Here is a 21774-nt window from a genome sequence, read left to right as displayed (position 1 = left end):
AAGTCGTCGGACATATTAGGCAATGGGTTGATCAAAGTGTCTTCCGTCATGTAGCCAAAGAAGTTGATGCTTACTTACTTTGGTTGAAGTTAGAGAGTCTTTATGAGCGAAAGACTGCTCAGAACAAAGCCTTTATGATAAGAAGGCTTGTGAATTTGAAGTACAAAGATGGGAAAAGTGTTACGGAGCATCTGAGTAATTTTCAAGGATTATTGAATGAGTTGTCTACCATGAAACTTGTGCTAGATGATGAGGTGCAAGCATTACTTATGTTGAGTTCTTTGCCAGACAGTTGGGAAACCTTGGTAGTGTCACTCAGCAATTCGGCTCCCAACGGTGTGATGACTATGGGTATGGTAAAAGACAGCATGTTCAATGAAGAAGCAAGAAGAAAAAAGAGCATGGTATTTCTTCTCATACAGAGGCACTTGTTATAGAAAAGCGGGGGAGAAGTAAAAGCAGAAAACCTCGTGGTAATGACAGCCGTGACAAGTCAAGGGGAATGTCCAAGACAAGAAAAGAGATAAAATGTTTTCACTGTGGCAAGCTTGGGCATATGAAGAGACAGTGCAGAAAATTTAAAAAGGAACAGTTGAAAGAAAAAGGTGAAGAAGAAAAAGGCACTGCAGCAGTTGCATCTGATGGTGATGATTTAGTTGTTTGGGAAGATGCTTATGTTAATCTCGCATGTCATGAGTCTATGTGGGTAGTTGATACGGCAGCCTCCTTTCACATTACGCCACATAGAGATTTCTTCTCTTCTTACACCAATGGCAATTTTGGTTGGGTCAAGATGGGAAACGAAGCAAAATGTGAAATTTTAGGCATGGGAGATATAAAGTTAGAAACCAGTATCGGGTGTAAATTGCTTCTCAAAAATGTCAGATATGTTCCTGTGATGCGCTTCAGCTTGATTTCCATTGGGAAGCTTGATGATGAAGGCTACCATAATTACCTTGGAGGTGGACAATGGAAACTTTGCAAGGGTTCTCTTATTTTAGCCAGGGGGAAGAAGATTAACACTCTATACAAGACTAAAGCAAAATTTGTCAAGAGAGATGTGAATGTTGTTGAGAATGAAACTTCCACTGAGCTATGGCACAAGAGGCTTGGTCACATGAGTGAGAAGGGACTTCAAGTTCTTGCCAAGAAGCAGCTCCTACCTAATATCAGAGGTACGTCACTAATGCCCTGTACTCATTGTCTTGTTGGAAAACAAAGAAGAGTTTCATTTCATAAATTCCCACAATCAAGAAAGACTAATATTCTTGATTTAGTTCACACTGATGTCTGCACTATGAACACTAAAACTCTTGGTGGTGCACTTTATTATGTGACATTTATTGATGATCACTCTAGAAAAGTGTGGGTTTTTGCTTTGAAAACTAAAGATCAGGTGCTGGATGTGTTCAAAGCTTTTCACATGAAGGTTGAAAGAGAGACTGGGAGGCAGCTGAAATGTGTTCGAGCAGATAATGGTGGTGAATACAGAGGTCCGTTTGAAGAGTACTGCAGAAGCCATGGCATCAGGCTTGAGAAAACTGTGCCCAAGACTCCGCAGCATAATGGCGTAGCAGAGAGAATGAACAAAACTATCTGTGAAAGAATCAGATGTATGCTCTCTCATGCAAAATTGCCCAAATCCTTTTGGGGTGAGGCAATGAAGACCGCAGTTGACTTGATCAATCTTTCTCCATCAGTTCTTTTGAATTGTGACTTTCCTCAAAGGGTGTGGATAGAGAAAGATGTTTCTTTTGAGCACTTGAGAGTGTTTGGCTGCAGGGCATTTGTTCATGTTCCTAGAGATGAGAGGTCCAAGCTTGATAGCAAGGCTAAACAGTGTATCTTCCTGGGTTATGGACATGAGGAGTTTGATTACAGACTTTGGGATCAAATTTCTAAGAAAATCATACGGAGCAGAGATGTTGTTTTCTTTGAAGATCAAACCATTGAAGACATGGAACAGACTAAAAAGCCAGAGTCTCTCTATGAAGAACGTGTTGATTTGGGTCTAGTTGTTCCTCCTTGTGTGACACATGATGAACACATGAGAGATGTACAAGAAGAACATGTTGACACAGTTGGTAGAGATGGTGAATTCGTAGTTGATAATGTGGAGTCAGAAGAGCACCTAGAGCAAGCTTCCTCAGAGCCATCCACTGAGATTCAGTTGAGGAGATCTACCAGAGAGCGCCAACCTTCCAGAAGATATTCAGTTGATGAGTATGTGTTATTTTCTGATGGGGGAGAGCCAGAAAGTTATCAGGAAGCTATGTTACATGACCAGAAAAATGAGTGGCAAAAAGCCATGCAAGAAGAGATGAAATCCTTGCATGAGAACCACACATATGATTTGGTGGATCTGCCTAAGGGCAAGAGAGCACTCAAGAATAAATGGGTGTTCAAATGCAAGATTGAACCAAACAGATCACAACCAAGGTACAAGGCACAGTTGGTTGTAAAGGGGTTTAGTCAGAAGAAGGGTATTGATTTTGAAGAAATTTTTTCACCCGTGGTGAAGATGTCTTCTATCAGAGTTGTTCTAGGCCTGGCTGCCAATATGAATTTGGAGATTGAACAGCTTGATGTGAAGACTGCTTTCCTTCATGGTGACTTGGAGGAGGAAATATATATAGAGCAACCAGAGGGGTTTACAACTAGAGGCAAGGAACATCTAGTGTGTCAGTTGAAAAAGAGCTTGTACGGACTCAAGCAGGCACCGAGACAGTGGTACAAGAAATTTGACTCCTTCATGGTTGAGCACGGGTATGACAAAACTACTTCTGATCACTGTGTATTTGTGAAAAAGTTCTCAGATGGAGAATTTATTATTCTCTTGCTATACGTGGACGACATGTTGATAGTTGGTCGTGACACTAGCAAAATCGACAGATTGAAGGAGGAGTTGAGCAAGTCCTTTGCTATGAAGGACTTGGGACCCACAAGACAGATTCTTGGTATGAAGATCTCTCGTGACAGGAAAAATGGAAGATTGTGGCTATCACAAGAGAGTTATATTGAGAAGGTATTGGACAGGTTCAACATGAGCAAGGCAAAACCAGTGAGCTCTCCACTTGCAGGTCATTTGAAGCTAAGTTCAAAGCAAAGTCTTACAAGTGAGAAAGAAAATGAAGAAATGAAGAAAGTGCCTTATGCTTCAGCTGTGGGTAGCTTGATGTATGCCATGGTGTGCACGAGGCCTGATATCGCTCATGCTGTTGGAGTTGTCAGTCGGTTCCTTTCTAATCCCGGCAAAGAACATTAGGCAGCTGTGAAATGGATTCTCAGGTATCTCAGAGGTACTTCGAGGGTATGCTTGTGCTTCCGTAACGGTAAACAGGTGCTTGATGGGTTTACAGATGCAGATATGGCCGGTGATATTGACTCCAGAAAGTCTACTTCAGGGTACCTGATTACTTATTCAGGGGGAGCAGTGTCATGGCAATCCAGATTGCAGAAATGTGTTGCTTTGTCTACTACAGAGGCTGAGTACATTGCTATCACAAAAGCTGCTAAAGAACTGTTATGGATGAAGAAGTTCTTACAAGAATTGGGTCTACAGCAAGAGAGGTATTTGCTTTACTGTGACAGTCAGAGTGTCATACACCTCAGTAAGAATTCAACCTTTCACTCAAGATCCAAACATATTGATGTTAGGTATCATTGGATTCGTGATGCATTGGATGAGAAATTGTTGCACATTGAGAAAATCCATACTGATAATAATGGTTCAGATATGATGACAAAAACTTTGCCTATGCAAAAGCTCGAAACTTGCAGAAGGAAAGCGGGCTTGGTAGAGCCCCCCACGTAGTCGGGAGGGGGAGATTTGTTGGGTGGTCCCTCCTACGTGGGGGACCAACCCATAAGCCAAAGAAACAAAGGCTGTCGCCTCTGTTTTTGTTGGCAGAGGGCAAGTCACGCACAGTGCGTGACTTGCGCCCAAATGAAGAAGAAAAAGAAAAATAAAAATAAAAGGAAGGCTTGCAGTTTTTGAAGCTTTAGACAGAGAGGGAAGCTTTGTTTTTTTTGAAACAGAAGCTCGAGCAAACAGTGAGGGAGGAGAAGAAAAATAGTGTTTTACACATACCCATTTCCGTCAGAGATTAGAAGGTCATTTATGGTCCGAACTTGATGAAATTTCAATATGTTGTTCCTGATGACGAGGGCTACGTATTGACTGGTGTCGATCGTTGGACTTCTTCTCCAGTTGCTCGGTTATTCATCCCTACTTGGTGAGACCTTTCTTTGTTGTTGTTGGAATCCACTTTTATAGTGATGAATTTATGTTTTAATCCAAGAATGTGTGTATTCTTGATGTGGTGATAACCTCTAGATATTGTTCTAGAGAAGACAATTTGTAAGCCCATTATTGTTGATAGTGGAAGTTTTAACTAGACTAGGTCCCGTGGTTTTTCCCTTCACACCGGAGGGTTTTCCACGTAAAAATTTTGGTGTCTTGCTTGTGGTGGTTGCCTAAATCCTTTTTCTGCATTGTTTTTGGATGAGTTGATATTATGATGCTAGCTAGATTGACTATTTAATTTGCACAAAGAGGGGTAGATAATTTCCGCTGTGCATTTTGTTATTGGCATTCACCCCAACACAACGTACTAGTTGCCTACAAAGCCCTGTTGATGATTTGTGTGAGATCTCCTTCCTTCTTAGTTCTTGTGAATGGTCAACCCAAGGGGCGAATCTATCCATCTAGGGGAGTCAGACAAAGGGATCCCTTATCCCCTTATGTTTCTTCTTGTTGCGGAGGGGCTTAGTGCTATGCTCACAAGGGCTGAAATTGAAGGGAGCATTTCAGGGGTGCCAATCTCTTTTAGAGGGACTCGGATTAGCCACCTCTTTTTTGCCGACGACAACTTACTTTTTTGTCGTGCAAATCTAACAGAGTGGCAAAACATTCATGAGATTTTACAAAGGTATGAACGAGCTTCTGTGCAGAAATTGAATGCAGATAAAACGTCCATCTTCTTCAACAAAAATACTAAAAGGGAGTTCAAGGAGCACATCGGTTCTTTGGTGGGAATTCTAGCCATAACTAATTATCACAAGTACTTAGGACTTCCAGTAATGGTTGGATGTTCAAAAAGTCAGACTTTTGCAAGAATTCAGGAGCGAGTATGCAAACGGTTGTTTGGGTGGAAAGAACGGTTCCTATTGCAGGCAGGGAAAGAAGTTTTAATCAAAGCCGTTGTCCAAGCTATTCTGACATGAAACATGAGCGTGTTCCGGCTTCCTAGATCACTGTGTGCTCAGTTAAACTCCCTTATGAGTTGCTTTTGGTGGAGCTCCCAGAAGAAGGATAAAAGGGTGGTCTGGTTGAGTTGGGAGAAATTGAGGAAATCTAAACAAGGAGGAGGAATGGGCTTTAGGGAACTGGAAACTTTCAACCATGCTTTGCTTACGAAACAAGGATGGAGGATCTTATAAAACCCAGAGTCGTTGGTGGCTGAAATTCTCAAAGAGAAGTATTTCCCAGATGTCTCGTTTATGGAAGCTAATGTTGGAAGAAAGCCTTCTTATGCTTGGCAGAGTATCTCTCAATCTCGGCATATTCTGGAAGCAGGATTGAAATGGCGGGTAGGAAATGGTTTGCAAATTTCAATTTGGAAGGATAGATGGCTTTTGGATTTGGTACATGCCAAGTGCAATCCCCTGTAACTATCCTTCATGCTAAAGCCAAAGTCACCGAACTAATTGAACCAATCTCCAGGAGGTGGAATGTACAACTTTTATTGCCCATCTTCTCTCCCTCAGAGGTGGCAAGTATTTGCAGTATACCACTAAGCCCTTTGCTACCGAGAGACCGATTGGTTTGGGCAGGGTCAAAACAGGGAGTCTTCATAGTGAGAAGTGCTTATTTTATGGAGAATCAATGATGTGAAGAGGAGAAAGGAGAGAGCTCAAATAAAGGGGATGAGAGGAAATTCTGGAAATTCATTTGGGCTTTTGATGTTCCTGGGGCTCTAAAAAATTTTCTATGGAAGGTAAGTTTGAATATCCTCCCAACTAAGGCAAACCTTCATCGAAGAAATATAGTCCCAGATCCAATATGTCCAATATGCCAATTGGAAACTGAGACTGTGGGCCATATTCTTTAGGGATGCTACTCTTCTCAGGCAGTATGGCAAGAGAGCTCACGTAAAATCTAGAAGCTGTCATTGGTAGAAGATGATGGTATGGCCCTACTAAGAACACTCTAGGAGAAGTTGGACGAGCTAGATTTTATTCATGCACTTATGATGGCGAGGGTCATTTGGGCGCGAAGGAAGTCTTTTGTGTTTGAGGGTTTGTTTTCACCACCAGCCCTTCTAGTGCAACAGACGTTGGCTTCTCGGGAAGAGTTCGTGGCAGCAAAAGGTCAAGCAACAAGCTCCAATCTCCTGACGAATCAAGGAAATACCCGATGGAGCAAGCCTCCAATGGGCTTTATGAAATTCAATTGGGATGCTTATGTGGATCATTTAGGTAAACGGATGGGAGTGGGGGTCATAGCTCGGGATGATAAAGGGGAGTTTTGTGTGGCTATGGCCTCTTCCATGCCTTTCATCTGTGACCTAGAGGTAGCGGAGGCAATGGTAGCTTAGCGAGCATTTATGCTATGCGAAGAGATTGGTGTGCATAGAGCAATTTTTGAAGGGGATTCCCTTAATGTGGTAAAGGCTATCAATTCCTCTTAAGCTTGCTGGAGGCCTTGTGGAATGATGGTAGAAGCAATGCAAGAGAGGCTAATACAGCATTCAAAGTGGTTAGTGAGTCATACTCAGAGGGAAGCTAACAAAGTGGCACATAGTTTAGCTAAGCATGCTTTGATGGTTTGTCATGAAATGGTCTGGAAGGAGGTGTGTCCACCATTCGTACAGACTTTTGTACATGAAGATTTTATGTAATTTCTTTAGTTTTATAATTTGATTGTACATGATCACATTTTTTCAAAAAAAAATTAGGATTTTACATGTAAGGCTAAAAAAAATGGGTACTTCAATATTAATATAAAATATTAAGTGTAAAAGCGGCATTTAATATTAATATAAAAATTATTAAATGTAAAAGTAGGTATTTAATAAAATATAAAAGCGGGTATTTAATATGAATAATAAAATATTAAATATAAACTCACGTGTTTATTATTTCTATCCAGTCATCCATTCTCATAGGAAGTAAAAGACCATTTTACCCTCGAAAGGAAGTCGGAGTTATTACACAAATTCCCAAATAACGGTTTGTGGAACTACCTGGACGGAAGAACCCCAGGTCACAGCTTCCGAAACCAAGGTCCTGTATGTTTCCTGTGACGTTTCACATTGCTTGGCCATGGGATTGGGTATGTGCTTATATATATATTTGCACATTTTTCGATGTAACGCTTTTTAAAACTGTGATAGCTATAAATCTATCAGAACTTCACAGTTAAGTGTGTTTCTGTGATACTAGTATTTGGATGAGTGACCTCCTGAAAAATCTGGTTCTAAAGAATAAAAAATGGACAATATTGTGTCGTTGGTGGTGGATAGTTACACCTACTGTCACTGATGGATTGAGATTGAGAAATGGTGTCAACGGCATGAGAGAATCCATTGAAGAAAAAAAGTAAGTTGGTAATCGGAGTCACAAAAGAAAAATGGGTATGTTTGACAAACAACATACCATTACATGATAGTGGAGCACACTATTCTCATTATTTTTCTCATTTTTTCACATTTTTCAATAACAATTCACATAAAAACATTTTTACTTTTTTATACTTTTTATATCACATTAATAATTTTTTATTATTATTCAAATAAAAAAATTTACTACAATACAAAATTTTTTCACTTTCTATACAATTTATTTTTACTTTATATCGCATCATCACTTTCTATTATTTTTAAAATTAACAAACCACCGTTCTAGTATTTACAAACATTTGTCAAAGAAGGTCAATGTTCATTGCTTTCTTTTCTCATCTTGCTCTGTGGTTAAACGATAGACAGTTGAGAGTCATTACAAGGAGTAATTGCAACGAACAAGCAGTCTACCATTGATGAGTACGTCATTAGCATTGACTTGCTGAACTGCGCTGCAATTTCAACATTGCCAGCCAGGTCGTGGTTCTTTTTTTCCTGCAACCGTACGGCCTGGTCCAAAAGTCACATAATTTATTGTCAGAGTACGTTCTTCCTTACAAACGTGACCCTACTATTTATTACATGATTGAACTAAAAAGAAAAGGAAATTAATGTCTACAGAAGGAAAAATAGAAAATAGAAGGTAAATTCTACGCAAACTTGGAAAGGAAATACAAAAATAAAAATAAAAATATTCAAAGTAGGGGATGTGCGGCATCCTGAAGGCTGTCTTTTTGAAAAATATGGATACCGAATCATATATGATGCTGGTCGTTCTGTTGGTCCTAGACTATCTTCTATTATTCGTGATGGAACTTGGTACTAGTCTAGTATATGCTTAGTGGGGAAACTCAGCTTGAACAGTTTGTTGCTGGGTTTTGCTGTTGTTTGTAGCTACTGTGAGTAGCTCTGTTTTTCCAGTGTGTTTTGTTGGGAAGTGTATGTTGTTTCTTTGTTTGGTTATAAGAGATTTGATTCATCCAAAAATTTTTTTTTTAAAAAAAAAAAAAAAAGGCAATAAATACAAGAATCCAAGATTGATTTTCCAAGTTTTGGAGGGATTTTTGTGTGGTGACAGATTGTAATCTCGTAAATTACACTTATTTTTTTGCTGAAGATCGTATATGTAACTTCAAGGAATCTCATGCAACCTTGTTCGAAGGTGATTTGCGGATGAGTGAATCTGCTTTCAAAATTATCTAAATTATAGCCATCTAATTTCAAACTTATGATGTTATATCCATTTCCTTTTATCCTTTTAGATTTTCATTCATTGTTGGGATAACAAATTGGCACGCAGTAGGGACATACTTGGTGTGTGTAGAAACAGAAATGATAGTTAATGTTGGACAGTACTCCCAGGATATGTCAAGTATAAATAATGCATATAATAAAATGATCCATCATCGAGCCTCTAACAGCGAAACAGATATATCGTTTGTTGAAGATGATTGCTGCTTGCTGGATGAAGAATATTCCACAGAAAGTGATTTATTTCCAACATGGAAACCAGGCTCTTTAGGTTCAGGTAATGAACTCTCACTGCTTAGCATCGTAACCACAGAAGACATGCTGGGCCTATCCTCAGGATGCTGTTGCACGCATAAGAGACTGATATGGACACAGCGTATAATCTGTGGAAGCTGAGGGCATGAGTCGTCTCCTAGGCACGTATCGATCAGCTCTAAAGGCCTGCCTTCTCTCCATAGTTTCCATGCCTAAAACATATTGGAAAATGTACTGTCATTCGTCTTTCATGACTTCACTGAATGTTAAATGGAAAGATAACTACTCTTTTGAACACTCACGTGTCCGATAAGATTCAGACTTTGGCTTGAATCGAAGAATCCTCGACTCTTCTTTCCACTTAATATCTCTAGCAACAATACTCCAAAACTAAAGACATCAGATTTTACTGAGAATAACCCATGAATTGCATATTCGGGAGCCATATATCCACTGCAGAACATCATGAACATTGACACTTCTTGATTAGAAAAAGAAAACATCATGAACATTGACACTTCTTGATTAGAAAAAGAAACGTTAATTACAAAGCATGTTAAGGATATTTATACTTACTAAGTTCCAACTACTCTGTTTGTATTTCCTTCAGTCTGATCTTCTCCACATATTCTAGCCATGCCGAAGTCTGAAATTTTTGGATTCATATTACTATCAAGTAAGACATTACTTGCTTTGAGATCTCTGTGTATAATCCTTAGTCTGGAATCTTCATGAAGATAAAGAAGCCCCCGAGCAATTCCACAAATAATGTGGAAGCGCATAGACCAGCCTAAAACTTCAGCTCTCTTTTGATCTAGTAAGTTTCTCATTTATGTTAATTCTCTGTCTCACATAAACAATGAAACTGAAAATTGAAAAAATTCTTTAAAGTACCATAAAAAAACATAGCATGAGGTCTTCTTAAATTAAATTATAAGGTATTGAGGAGTTCAAACCAAAAATGAAGAAGTCCATGCTTCTATTGGGCATGTATTCATAGATTAGCATTTTCTCCTCTCCTTGAATGCAGCATCCGAGAAGCCTAACAAGATTTCGATGTTGCAATTTGGCAATCAATATAACTTCATTTTTAAACTCATTCAATCCTTGTCCAGAGCTACGTGCAAGCCTTTTTACAGCAATTTCTCGTCCATCTTTCAGTATACCCTGGAAATTTACAATTTTAGAGAGAGATTATCTATATATATGCTGAATATGACAAGAGCTATTTTTTTCTTCTCCTTTTTTAATAATCATTATACTAGGATGTTGCAGAGTTACCCGGAATACGGGTCCAAAACCACCTTCACCAAGCTTGTTGTGGCCTGAAAAGTTGTTGGTGGCATCAGTTACTGTAAGTAGGTCGAACAAGGGGAGTTCCAGGTCTTCTGTTTGGCCTTCAGTGTTCTGACCTAGGATTACATCGTTCTCCATTTTCTCTGATATAACAAAATGTGCTTCACATTTCACATAAGAAATAAGAAAAAAGGACAACATTAACTCATAACTTTGGTTTAAATACAAATTAGGATCCGCAACCACAACCTAATCATCCATTTAACCATGCGTGGCTGATGACACGGAAGTTAATAAGGGTTATTTTGAGAGTTATTATAATTATGATTTGTGATGTTTTTTGTAATTTTGGGGATTATCTTATACTAGTTGGAAGTGAGGCTTTATTATTATTCTCAAGGTTTGGATAATTTGTACTATCCTTTTGGTTTTGCTTTTCTCTATATTTTTCGGTATCAGAGCTTTGGTTTTAATGGCCAATCGAGGTTGTGGTCAATGTGGGCTAGAAGTTGAAAGGCCAAATTGTGAGTGTGATCTTTGTGACATTGAGAATGAAGAATTGCGAAGACAAGTGCAACAACTTAAAGCAGTTGGCTTGCTTCAACCTTTGAGACGTGATGCATTAAATCATGGATCAAAGGAGGAAGGTTCAAATTATGAGGAAGAAGATATCAATCATTTTCATCGTGATCATAGCCCGACATCCAATCATTCTCAAAGAAACTATGAATTTTAATGAGAATTCAGCATGAAAGATGATATTTCAGAATTCAAAGGGAGAGCACATTCAAATGATTTCATTGATTAGTTGCATATCGTAGAGCGAAACTTTGGAAATTGTGGCAATCAAGTTGAAGAAATATGACTCAATTTTGAGAACAACGTGAAGCAAAGAGCATGCGAAGGTGCTCAAAAAGAAGTTTCTTCCAGATAATTACAGGCAACATCATTTCCTTAAAGTTTCATTATTTTAAGTAAAAGGAATTATCTTTTGAGGATTATATTATTAAATTTGAGTATCTAATGTTGAGGTATGATGTTGCGGAGCCCGATGAGGAAACTATATATAGCCGTTATCTTGGCGGGATGCCTGACAAAAGTTGTGATGAATTTTAATGATGTGTGTAGGTTTGCAGCTAAGTTTGAGAAGTAATTAAAGGAGTCCTATAAGAAAAGTTTCATTGCACAAGCTGTGACACCCCTTTTAACCCAGGAAGTGCAGATTAATTCTTCCACATGATGTGTAGCCCCTTTGAAGATTAATTCTTCCAAGACATCGTCATCCCAAGGTCACTTTGGGAGAGACAATACTTTAGCCTTGATCATCAAACTATTATTGGCCCAAGCTAACTAGTGATATGTCATGTCAAGGGAAATAATGCTTTATTTGCCAGAGGTCCAAGGGAGCCCTCACAAATTTTGGTTTGGGTTGTACTCGCAGTGATCGCTTCCTCATCGGTGAGTATAACAAGCTACGAGAGAGAAAGATTGGGCCTTGTGAGGTTCTGAAGAAGATAAATGATAATGCATATCGGCTACGTTTTCCAAGTCATTTAAAGACCTCTGACGTGTTCAACGCGAAGCACCTAACTCCATGTTTTATTGATGCTGATAGAGATGACTTGAACTCGAGGTGAGTTCTTCCCAACCCAGAAAGACTGATGCAGGGCGAAGACAAACTTTAGTGTGAATATATTTTATTTATGCATGTATGTTTTAGTTTTCATTTTCAATAAGAATTGAGTTTGTTAGGGATAAATTCCACTCAACCCGATCTAAGGAGGAGATAGACATTTAGCAACTACTTCAGAGAAATCAGTTTGATCAGTAGTCCTATCCCTGGTGGAATTGGGATAGGACTCATGGTCCAATCAGATAAGAAGAATGATCAGATCAGAAGTCTAAGAAGATATCAAATTAGAAGTCTAATAAAGGATCAGAGTCCAATTAGAACTCAGACACCAGTTTTAGATCAACAAGGAGAAGGAATTCTAATTCACGTCTAACTCTACTTCTTTACCTATAAATAGGCACATACCCTAGGTATAAACTAAGACTCAATTTTTATGCATAGAGCATTATTTTCTTATAGAAGCTAATTTAGGCATTGGAGAGGACCCCCGGAACGGTCCCTTAGTTTTTGTTGTTTTACAGAATTATTAAGAAGCGTGAAAAACATTAGAAGAACGTGCATATTCACACCATACCGGAAACTATACCAACAGTTTGGCGCCGTCTGTGGGAAACGATCATTCGTTCCTCATAAAAGAAAAAGAAGATCCAGCATAGTGATGAACACACGTTCCGGAAGCCAGACCAATCGACAGCCTAGAGCCCCACTGAACCGGTTTTTCAGAATAATCCACAGCCTCCACCGCTCGGTGGAGACCAAGATCGCATAGCAGCGTTAGAAGCTCAGATTGAAGCCTTAAATGCAGAATTGTTGCCCAGGAGGCCGGGACAATCCAATCTCGAGATGAACAAAGATGAGCATGAGGAAGAAGATCGCAACAGCAACACTAATTCTCGGAGGGAGGATGACCGCCAAGGAGATTTGAGCAGAGTTATTGCCGACTTGGAGAGAAGGTGCACATACATGGAGATGGAAAGGAAGGACAAAAGCAGATCCGTAGTTGTGGATAAGCTCCTAAGGGGTACAGACTCACTCTTCACCAGACAAGTAGCAGACTATCGACTACCCGAGAAGTTTAAGGTACCCCAAATTCTAAGTTATGCTGGAGACGAAGATACTCTAGATCACTTAGAGAATTTTCGAGCTCATTTAGACCTTCATGCGACACCCGATGAAGTAGCATGTCGGGCCCTCCCCCTTACTCTTTCGGGGAATGCCCGGGACTGGTTCAGGAAGCTGCCCCTGAATTTTGTTGATCAGTTCAAGGAGTTGTACAAAATATTCCAAACAAAATTTCTAGCTTTTCGGACAAAGAAGAAGCCTTCGGAATATTTGCTATCGTTGCACCAGCAAAGCAACGAGAGTCTTAAGGAGTTTATGGCCCGGTTCAACCAAGAGAAGGTTACAGTCGAAGATCCGACCAAAGATAAGATTTTTGCTGCCATTTATCAGGGAATTTCACCCGATGAGCCTTTGATGAAGAAGTTGGTCTGGAAGCAACCGAGTACCTTGCAGGGCCTATGGATAAGGTAAAATTCATCAATCAGGAAGAGACACTGAAGTCTATGGCCAATTCTAGGCTACTCCGAGAGACAGCTCCAGAAAAGAAAAGAAAAGAATTTAGAAAAGCTGATGGGGAAGAGCAGAGGCAGGTAAAGAAGTTCAAAGATTATAACTTTACACCTCTCAATGCCGAAATATCAGAAGTTCTGATGGAGATCAAAAGAGATCCGACGTTTTGGGAACCACAAAAGATACCAGGTAATCCACCTTACAAGAATGCAGACAAGTATTGTGATTTTCATAAACAAGCAGGTCATTACACCGAGGGGTGCGTAACCCTAAGGTTGTTAATAGAAGAATTCATAAAGAATGGCAAGCTGGTTTGGTTCTTGGGAGAGCAACGAAACCAACCAGGAAATAACAGGCCTTGGAATCATCGAGACTATCAACCTCGAGATCAGCAGCCACGGGATTACTATCCCTGAGACCGTCCTCAGCTAGACGAGAGGCATCAAGAGAATGATCCCCATGATGATATAGAAAGAAGAGGAGACCGAGGAAGCAGAAGCCCACGGCGTAGAGAGCCGAGGCAACAACAGAATTTGTCCGTGATCATGTAGAAAGGACTCTCGGGAATTTCAGGCTAGACTTTTATTTTTAGCATTTATGTTTGCAAAGAACTAGACTTTTATTTTTAACTCAAACTAGTTATAATAAATGACAGAAAATTCTCTAGATTTTGGGAATAAGTATTTTCAGAATAAAAGAATAAAGCTGACTTAAGCATTGGAGTGTTCCCGGTCCAGGGACCGGAAACCCGTTGATGTCGCTTCTTTTGCAGGCAAAAACCTCTCGGATCAGTCTTAACCGAGAGCAAGAAGAAAACCTCTCGGATCAGTCCTAACCGAGAGCAAGAAGGAAGCCTCTCGGATTAGTCCTAGCCGAGAGCAAGAAAAAAACCTCTCGGATCAGTCCTAGCTGAGAGCAAGAAGGAAGCCTCTCAGATCAATCCTAGCCGAGAGCAAGAAGAAAACCTCTCGGATTAGTCCTAGCCTGTAACGACCCACCCCCAATGACACAATATTGTCCGCTTTTAGTTCCCCAAATCAGACTTCCCAGGAGGTCACCCATCCTGGGATTGCTCTCGCAGAAGCACGCTTAACTGTGGAGTTCTGATAGGTTCATGACCGTTACAGCTTTAAAACGCGTTGTGTCATAAATTGTACATTTATACATATAAGCACATCCTCATTCTCAGGCGATGTGGGACATCACATAGTCGAGAGCAAGAAAAAAAACCTCTAGGATCAGTCCTAGCCGAGAGCAAGAAAGAAGCCTCTCGGATTAGTCCTAGTCGAGAGCAAGAAGAAAACCTCTCGGATCAGTCCTAGCCGAGAGTAAGAAGAAAACCTCTCGGATCAATTCTACCCTAGAGTAAGAAGAAAACCTCTTGGATCAGTCTTAGCCGAGAGCAAGAACAAAACTCTCGGATCAGTCCTAGCCGAGAGTAAGAAGAAAAACCCTGAGATCAGGCTTAGCCGAGAGAAAGAAGAAATCTCTCAGATCAGTCCTAGCTGAGAGCAAGAAGAAACCTCTCGGATCAGTCTTAGCCGAGAGCAACAAGAAAGCAACTCGGATCAATCCTTGTCGAAAGAAAGAAAGAAAGAGAGCCAGGGGGGGTCAGATTTAACCCTAGGGTTTTGCAGGTTTTCAGGAGTTAGCCATTCCAAGAGACAGGGAGAAAACTCTAAGGAAAAACAAGAAGGTAATGGGGGGTAAGATTTAACCCTCAAGTTTTGTAGGTTAGCAGGTTTTCAGAAGGAGACAAAGCTCGGGTTTCCTTAGCCATAGAATTCCCATTATTCAAGCAAGCTTCGGATAATGGGTAACTGTTGGGGATAAATTCCACTCAACCTAATCCAAGGAGGAGATAGACATTTAGCAACTACTTCAGAGAAATCAGTTTGATTAGTAGTCCTATCCCTGGTGGAATTGGGATAGGATTCATGGTCTACTCAGATAAGAAGAATGATCAGATCAGAAGCCTAAAAAGATATCAAATTAGAAGTCTAATAAAGAATCAGAGTCCAATTAGAACTCAGACACCAGTTCTAGATCAATAAGGAGAAGGAATCCTAATCCAAGTCTGACTCCACCTTTTTGCCTATAAATAGGCCTATACCCCATGTATAAACTAAGACTCAATTTTCATGCATAGAGCATTATTTTCTTACAGAAGCTAATTTAGGCATCGGAGAGGACCCCCGGAAGGGCCCCTTAGTTTTTGTTGTTTTGCAGAATTATTAAGAAACGTGAAGAACGTGCAGATTCACACCATACCGAAAACTGTACCAACAAAGTTTTTCCTTTTTCATTAGGATTATGTTTTTCTTTTCTGATTAGGAATTTTTTTTTTCCCCCTTGTTAAATTAGGAGCATATTTTAGCCTATATAAGGGATACACACTAAATGAAACAATCAAGTTTTGAAGTTTAAATTAAATATCAGTCTTTTAGAGCTATTAATTTGTTTGTTTGCTTATTTGGAGCAACTAGGGTCTTTCTCTTCAATATTTGTTATTTTCTCTATTCTTTAATGCTCTTTTATATATTCAAATCTTAGTTTATGTTATTATCATACGCTGTCAAAACAATCTTGATTATGGCCGAGGTCTATCTTTGATTAGTGATATTATTCGTGATTGGTTACGTTTATAGTTTAGATGTACCTCTTATCGAGGGAACCTCACAAATTCTTGTCTTATTGTGTATGTGGTTGTTTGCACAACAAAAAGCATCGACAAGATTAATTTCTACAAATTTTTTCATTAAAAGCTTAATTTCTTTGTTCATAGTTTCATTAGCTGCCTTGTATAGTACTTTTAAGAAGTTCAATTAAAAAATCTAGCAACATCTTTTGTGGAGGTGGTCGAAGGAAAGTGATATTACCTCTGAAGTTTGTCCTGCGTTTGCGTATGCAATAGGCAACAAATAGCACCCCAATGACAACGGCAATGGCAGCTACAGCTATCACTATCACCTTCGTCTTTTGGTGGTTTATCACTTCTTCAACGGTTGATTTGACAATCACAAAGCAAAAAAAGAAAAAAGAAAAAAGAAAGATTGAAAAGCTATATGGCTAAGAAAAAAATGAACTTAATGCAATAAAAGGGAGGAAATAAGGAGTAAAGATCATCATATATATTGGCTCATACCTAACTCTGAAGCAGGCATTCGAATATACAGATCCTGCTCATTATATGTAAGCTTTCGAATATCAAGTAAATCACCAAACCAGATGGCGCAGCCGCTACCTCTTCCTCTGATGTCTGAGTTTGTAAAGGCCATACAGGCACAGTTGCTCAAGCATGTTGCTCTACATTGCTCGAGATTTAGACTTGTATTCAACCAAGAATGCATGGTATCTGGCAATTTGAGCCCACCAACTTTTAGGAACCCATCTCTATGTTTATCCTGGCAGCTCAATTTCGTACTGCGTAGACATCCTTGAGACCAGCTCTCTGGGTTCGAGCTGTCATTAGACTTGGGCTTGAATCCTTGTAAACATTGACAGACAGGAAATTCACCCCTGACACAATTTCCATAAGCGCCACAATAGTTATACATGTCACAGTCGATCTCTCTTGGCAGAGGTGCAAACACGCTCCAAGTTTGATCGTTTTCCATCCATATGTAGGGCTGATACAAGTTGGCAGTTTGGTTCAAAACTCCTCTTGAGATCAGAGACTTATTTATTGGGTGGTATATGAAGTACACCTCGTCCTTATTGGAGACAAAACTGCTGTTGAAAATCTGCGTGCCCTTTAACTCCGGTGAACCACTCCAGTGAAGGCCATTCCATGGGCCGGTCCGGAAGTAGTTCTTAGAGCCTTTCTTCATGACACACTCGGAGTAATTATAAGGTTCAATACCAAAAGAAAGGTCTCCAGGAGATGGATCGTCTGAACTCTTCCATGCGGACAGGCGCCGTTCCAGACCAGTCCTAAAGTCCCATCCGAGCTTCATCCCCGGTAAAAGTGTATCAGAAGGATAGTCAAAGCTCTGCCACAGACAGTTTTCTGGATTTTCTTCTTTCTCATCTCTCAGTACTAGATTTCCCGAGTCTAAAAGCTGTACTATTGGATTCCGGGCCTCTTTCGTCGAACTCGCCCACCACACAACTCTCCCGTTCCGGTGGAGAAGCACAAGATTACCTGAGCCGTTTACCATCAACACGCCGGACAAATCCTTGATTGGGTTTCGCCGATTTGCTACCCAAACAACCGTTTTAACCGGGATATTCTTGTACCAAATCCCCAAATAACGGTTGGTGGAACTACCTGGAGTACTGAAGAACCCCAGTTCAAAGCTTTTTCCATCCCTGGAAACCAAGGTCGTGCCATCGCTGATGGACTGGGATCCAGTAATGGTGTCAACAAAATTGGAGAATCCAGAGCAGAAAAAAAGAAAGTTGGTAATCACAATCACAAGAGAAAAAATCTGCATAGCTTTGTGTTCAGAGAGCTTAATTTACAGTTGAGGCTCATTATAAGGATCAATTAGAAAGTAAACACGCATGCTTAGACTGAAGCAGGCTGTCGCATTCGTGAACCTTAATTTAGGGAAGAAAAGACAACCAAATACAAAAATAAAATAAATGAGAGACTGACGATTTTATGTAGTTCAGGCGTCGGTGACTTACGTCACTGTTCACGCGCGTCATAAAGTTTTAGAACTTCGTCCTACCTTATTAATTGATGATGTTACAATACAAGAGATTTTTATTGATGAAAAAATTTGAGTAAATACGTATGGTAATGAAATGATCAAATTTGATTACAAACAACGATTAAATTTGATGACGTGGTAAATGTCACTTGGATCAATAACTCTATGCGCGAAGAATTTGTAATAAAAATTATAATGTCCTAGCAAAGCTAATGATTTAATTTGCTAATATTTTTGAGTGCGGCTAAAGATACTATATATTTTATTACAAATTTCTTATAAATTGACGTGGTAATTCATGTGATTACAAGTACTTTATTAGTTAAATTTTGAAAAAAGAAAAAAAACCTCTTTGGCCTACCAAATTACGACCAGTACTTCTCATTTATGACATCCAACTTCCACCACTTTTCATTTACCACCACCAAACTACCAAAAGTGACATTTAGACAAGTCAAAAACCCACTCTATACGTCAAACATTAAAATGCACACGACCACTTTCTATTTTTCTTCCCATAATACACCTATTTTTACTTTGAAATATCATACTTTTCCCAAAATATAATTATTAAAAAAAAATGGTTAATTATCGTTTCTCCCAATTATGAACTACCACTCACTAATAAGTTGCCCTATCAACTGAATACCCAACTGCATTAAAGTGCCATTTTTTTTACAAATAACCCTCTTTATTATTCAGAATCGTTAATATATATATATATATATATATATATATATATAATAATAATAATAAAATGATGAAATTACCATAATTTTAAAACTAAATTTACATAAATACCTTTACAATTTTATTTTTTATTTTTAAAAAAACCCCAAACACTTTTAATTTTTGGGTGGCCCTTAAGTTTCAGGGGTAGTTGATCCACACCTAAAAAACGCTTGGGAATGGATGACTTTTGTGGGTCTCTAAGCCACCCCCAAACAGTTGGGAGTGGTTGGACCACCATCCTTTCTTTTCCTTTTCTTTTTATTAAGTTTAATTTTTTTTTTTTTTAAAAAAAATAATTCTTAATTCTTAATTTTTTTATTTAGTTTTTTATTTTTTATTTTTATTTTTTTAGTTCTGAATTTTTAATTTAGTTTTTTTTTTTTAATTCCTATAACTTTTTAGTTTTAAATTTTTTGAATTTTTTTATCAAGGATATATAACTTTTGTTATGTTTTGGATACTTTCCTAGTTAATTCTGGATATGTTGTATAATACATGCAATAAATGATCCTAGCCTCTATCGAGCATCTAACTGTGTTACAGATATATAATTGGTTGAAGATGATTGCTGGTTGGCCGATGAAGAATATGCCCAAGGCGAACTTTTTCCTGCATAGAAACCAGGCTCTTTGGGTTCAGGTAATGAGTTGTCATTGCTCAACATCGTAACCACAGACAACATGCTAGGCCTCTCCTCAGGATGTTGTTGCACGCATAAGAGACTGACATGGAGACAACGTAAACTCTCGGAAAAATTGCACGAGTCCCCCAAGCACGCATCAATCAGTTCAGAATGCCTGCCATCTCTCCACAACTCCCATGCCTAAAACATTTTGAAAACCATTCATCAGTAGTACTTCATTATACGTAAAATCAATGGTTTACTGTTTTAAACACTCATACGTCCAATAAGGTTTAGACTTTGGTCTGAATGGAAAACCCCTCGATTCTTCTTTCCACTTAATATCTCTAGCAACAATATCCCGAAGCTAAAGACATCGGATTTTACTAAGAATAGACCTTCAGTGGCATATTCGGGTGCCATATAACCACTGCAAAAAACCATCAACAATGAGACTAATTTATTAGGAAAAAAAAAAAAGAGTCAATCATATAGCATGTTTAGAATACATACTAAGTTCCAACCACTCTGTTTGTGTTTCCTTCAGTCTGATCTCCTCCACAAATTCTAGCCAAGCCGAAATCTGAAATTTTTTGATTCAACTTATTATCAAGTAAAATGTTACTTGCTTTAAGATCTCTATGTATTATCCGAAGTCTAGAATCTGCGTGAAGATAAAGAAGTCCCCGAGCAATTCCACAAATAATATGGAAGCGTATAGACCAGCCTAAAACTTTAGCTCTTGCTTGATCTGGCGAGTATGTCATTTATGTTAATCACATGTTTAACAGGAAAAAATGAGAGAAAGAAATCGAAAATTTCTTTGATTAACCATGAAATCATAACTTGAAACCTGATTAAAAGTAGATAGTGAAGGGTTACAAACCAAAAATGAAGCAGTCCAAGCTTCTGTTGGGCATGTATTCATATACTAGCATTTTCTCCTCTACTTGAATGCAACAACCCAAAAGCTTAACAAGATTTCGGTGCTGCAGTTTAGCGAACAATATAACTTCATTTTTAAACACATTTAGTCCTTGTTCAGAGCCCCGTGAAAGCCTCTTCACAGCAATTTCTTGTCCATCTACTAGTGTGCCTTAGAAACTGACATTTGTAGATAGATTATACTAAGAGTGAATATGATAAGAGCTGCTTTTTCTTAAGGACTTTATACAACTTGTTACAAAGTACTTACCTTGTATACGGGTCCAAAACCACCTTCGCCAAGCTTGTTGTTGCTTGAAAAGATGTTAGTGGCATTAGTTATAGTATATAGGTCGAACAAGGGGAGTTCCAGGTCTTCTTTTTGGCCTTCAATGTTCTGGCCTATTATCACATCATTCTTCGCTTTCTCTGATACAACCAAAATGTGCTTCACTTTTCACATAAGAAATCAAAATAGGGCAACTACAACAAATATGTTCAAACTATGTTATGGTTAATGCATTGTCACAACACTGTTTTTCATATGATCTCAACTCTAGTTAGATTGAGCTAGGTTTAGTTAACTTTAATTAAGTTAACATTAGGTGAGTGATTTAGCATAACCCTAGGGCAAAATTGGAGGGCAATACGACTCGACCGCAACATCGTTTGGACACGGGTTGTAGCCTAACGCTATTAATGGTTGAGCCGCCGAGACCCTCAGTCGCATTCCCGTTCGGACAGGGTTACGGCCAAGATTCATTAAGGGATCTCACGAGAAGCTTGGTTACAACCCCCTCCGGCTGGGAATGCGGCTGAGTCACATTGGGAGACCCCTAGAGAGACTCGGTTGTAGACCCATCCAAACAGGCTTTGCAATCGAGTTCCTCTGGACGTTCATAAGTGCAATTATCACTGAAAGGGAAAGAACAATCTTATTTGAATCAAGTTGTTAACACCAAATCCTCTTTTCTAAATGAGTCTTTGGCCAATTCTAGTTTCCAAAATTGTGCATTTTCAAAAGTGTTTCTAATGCGTCAACAAATTTGTGTGTCGATCAGTTTATGTTATGTTTATTTTAATTGTGGTGACAATATCTTTGGTGAATAATTTGATAACAATTTGTTTGGTGAATTGAACTATTTTAAACTTGGGGTCTGAATCCAGATATTTCACTATGACATAAAATCAAATGCTTAAGGCTCTTCA

General features: G+C 38.9%; 2 protein-coding genes across 5 annotated transcripts; both read right to left on the bottom strand.

The window, feature by feature from the left end:
• Positions 1–8933: 8933 nt before the first annotated feature.
• Positions 8934–18196, bottom strand: LOC133875895 (G-type lectin S-receptor-like serine/threonine-protein kinase At4g27290). 4 transcript variants are annotated; one of them, XM_062314164.1, is made up of 7 exons: positions 16775–18196; positions 16509–16622; positions 10410–10585; positions 10085–10295; positions 9705–9942; positions 9431–9581; positions 8934–9340 (listed from the first exon to the last, which is right to left on the bottom strand). In XM_062314164.1, exons 1-7 carry the CDS (start codon positions 18063–18065, stop codon positions 9026–9028), a joined length of 2496 nt encoding a protein of 831 aa, XP_062170148.1. In that variant the 5' UTR covers positions 18066–18196; the 3' UTR covers positions 8934–9025. The 4 variants fall into 4 exon arrangements, with proteins under 4 accessions (XP_062170148.1, XP_062170147.1, XP_062170150.1 ...); XM_062314163.1 differs by having other exon boundaries at positions 16509–16625; positions 16775–18195; XM_062314166.1 differs by having other exon boundaries at positions 10410–10567; positions 16775–18194.
• A 1340-nt stretch (positions 18197–19536) lies between these two features.
• Positions 19537–20064, bottom strand: LOC133876278 (cysteine-rich receptor-like protein kinase 44). The gene is made up of 2 exons (XM_062314559.1): positions 19960–20064; positions 19537–19842 (listed from the first exon to the last, which is right to left on the bottom strand). Exons 1-2 carry the CDS (start codon positions 20062–20064, stop codon positions 19537–19539), a joined length of 411 nt encoding a protein of 136 aa, XP_062170543.1.
• Between the last annotated feature and the right edge of the window lie 1710 nt (positions 20065–21774).

The sequence above is a fragment of the Alnus glutinosa genome, chromosome 8 (genome assembly GCF_958979055.1).
Source record: "Alnus glutinosa chromosome 8, dhAlnGlut1.1, whole genome shotgun sequence".
Taxonomy (NCBI): domain Eukaryota; kingdom Viridiplantae; phylum Streptophyta; class Magnoliopsida; order Fagales; family Betulaceae; genus Alnus; species Alnus glutinosa.
The sequence above is the reverse complement of the archived record's forward strand: the minus strand, read 5'-3'. Positions and strand labels throughout refer to the sequence as shown.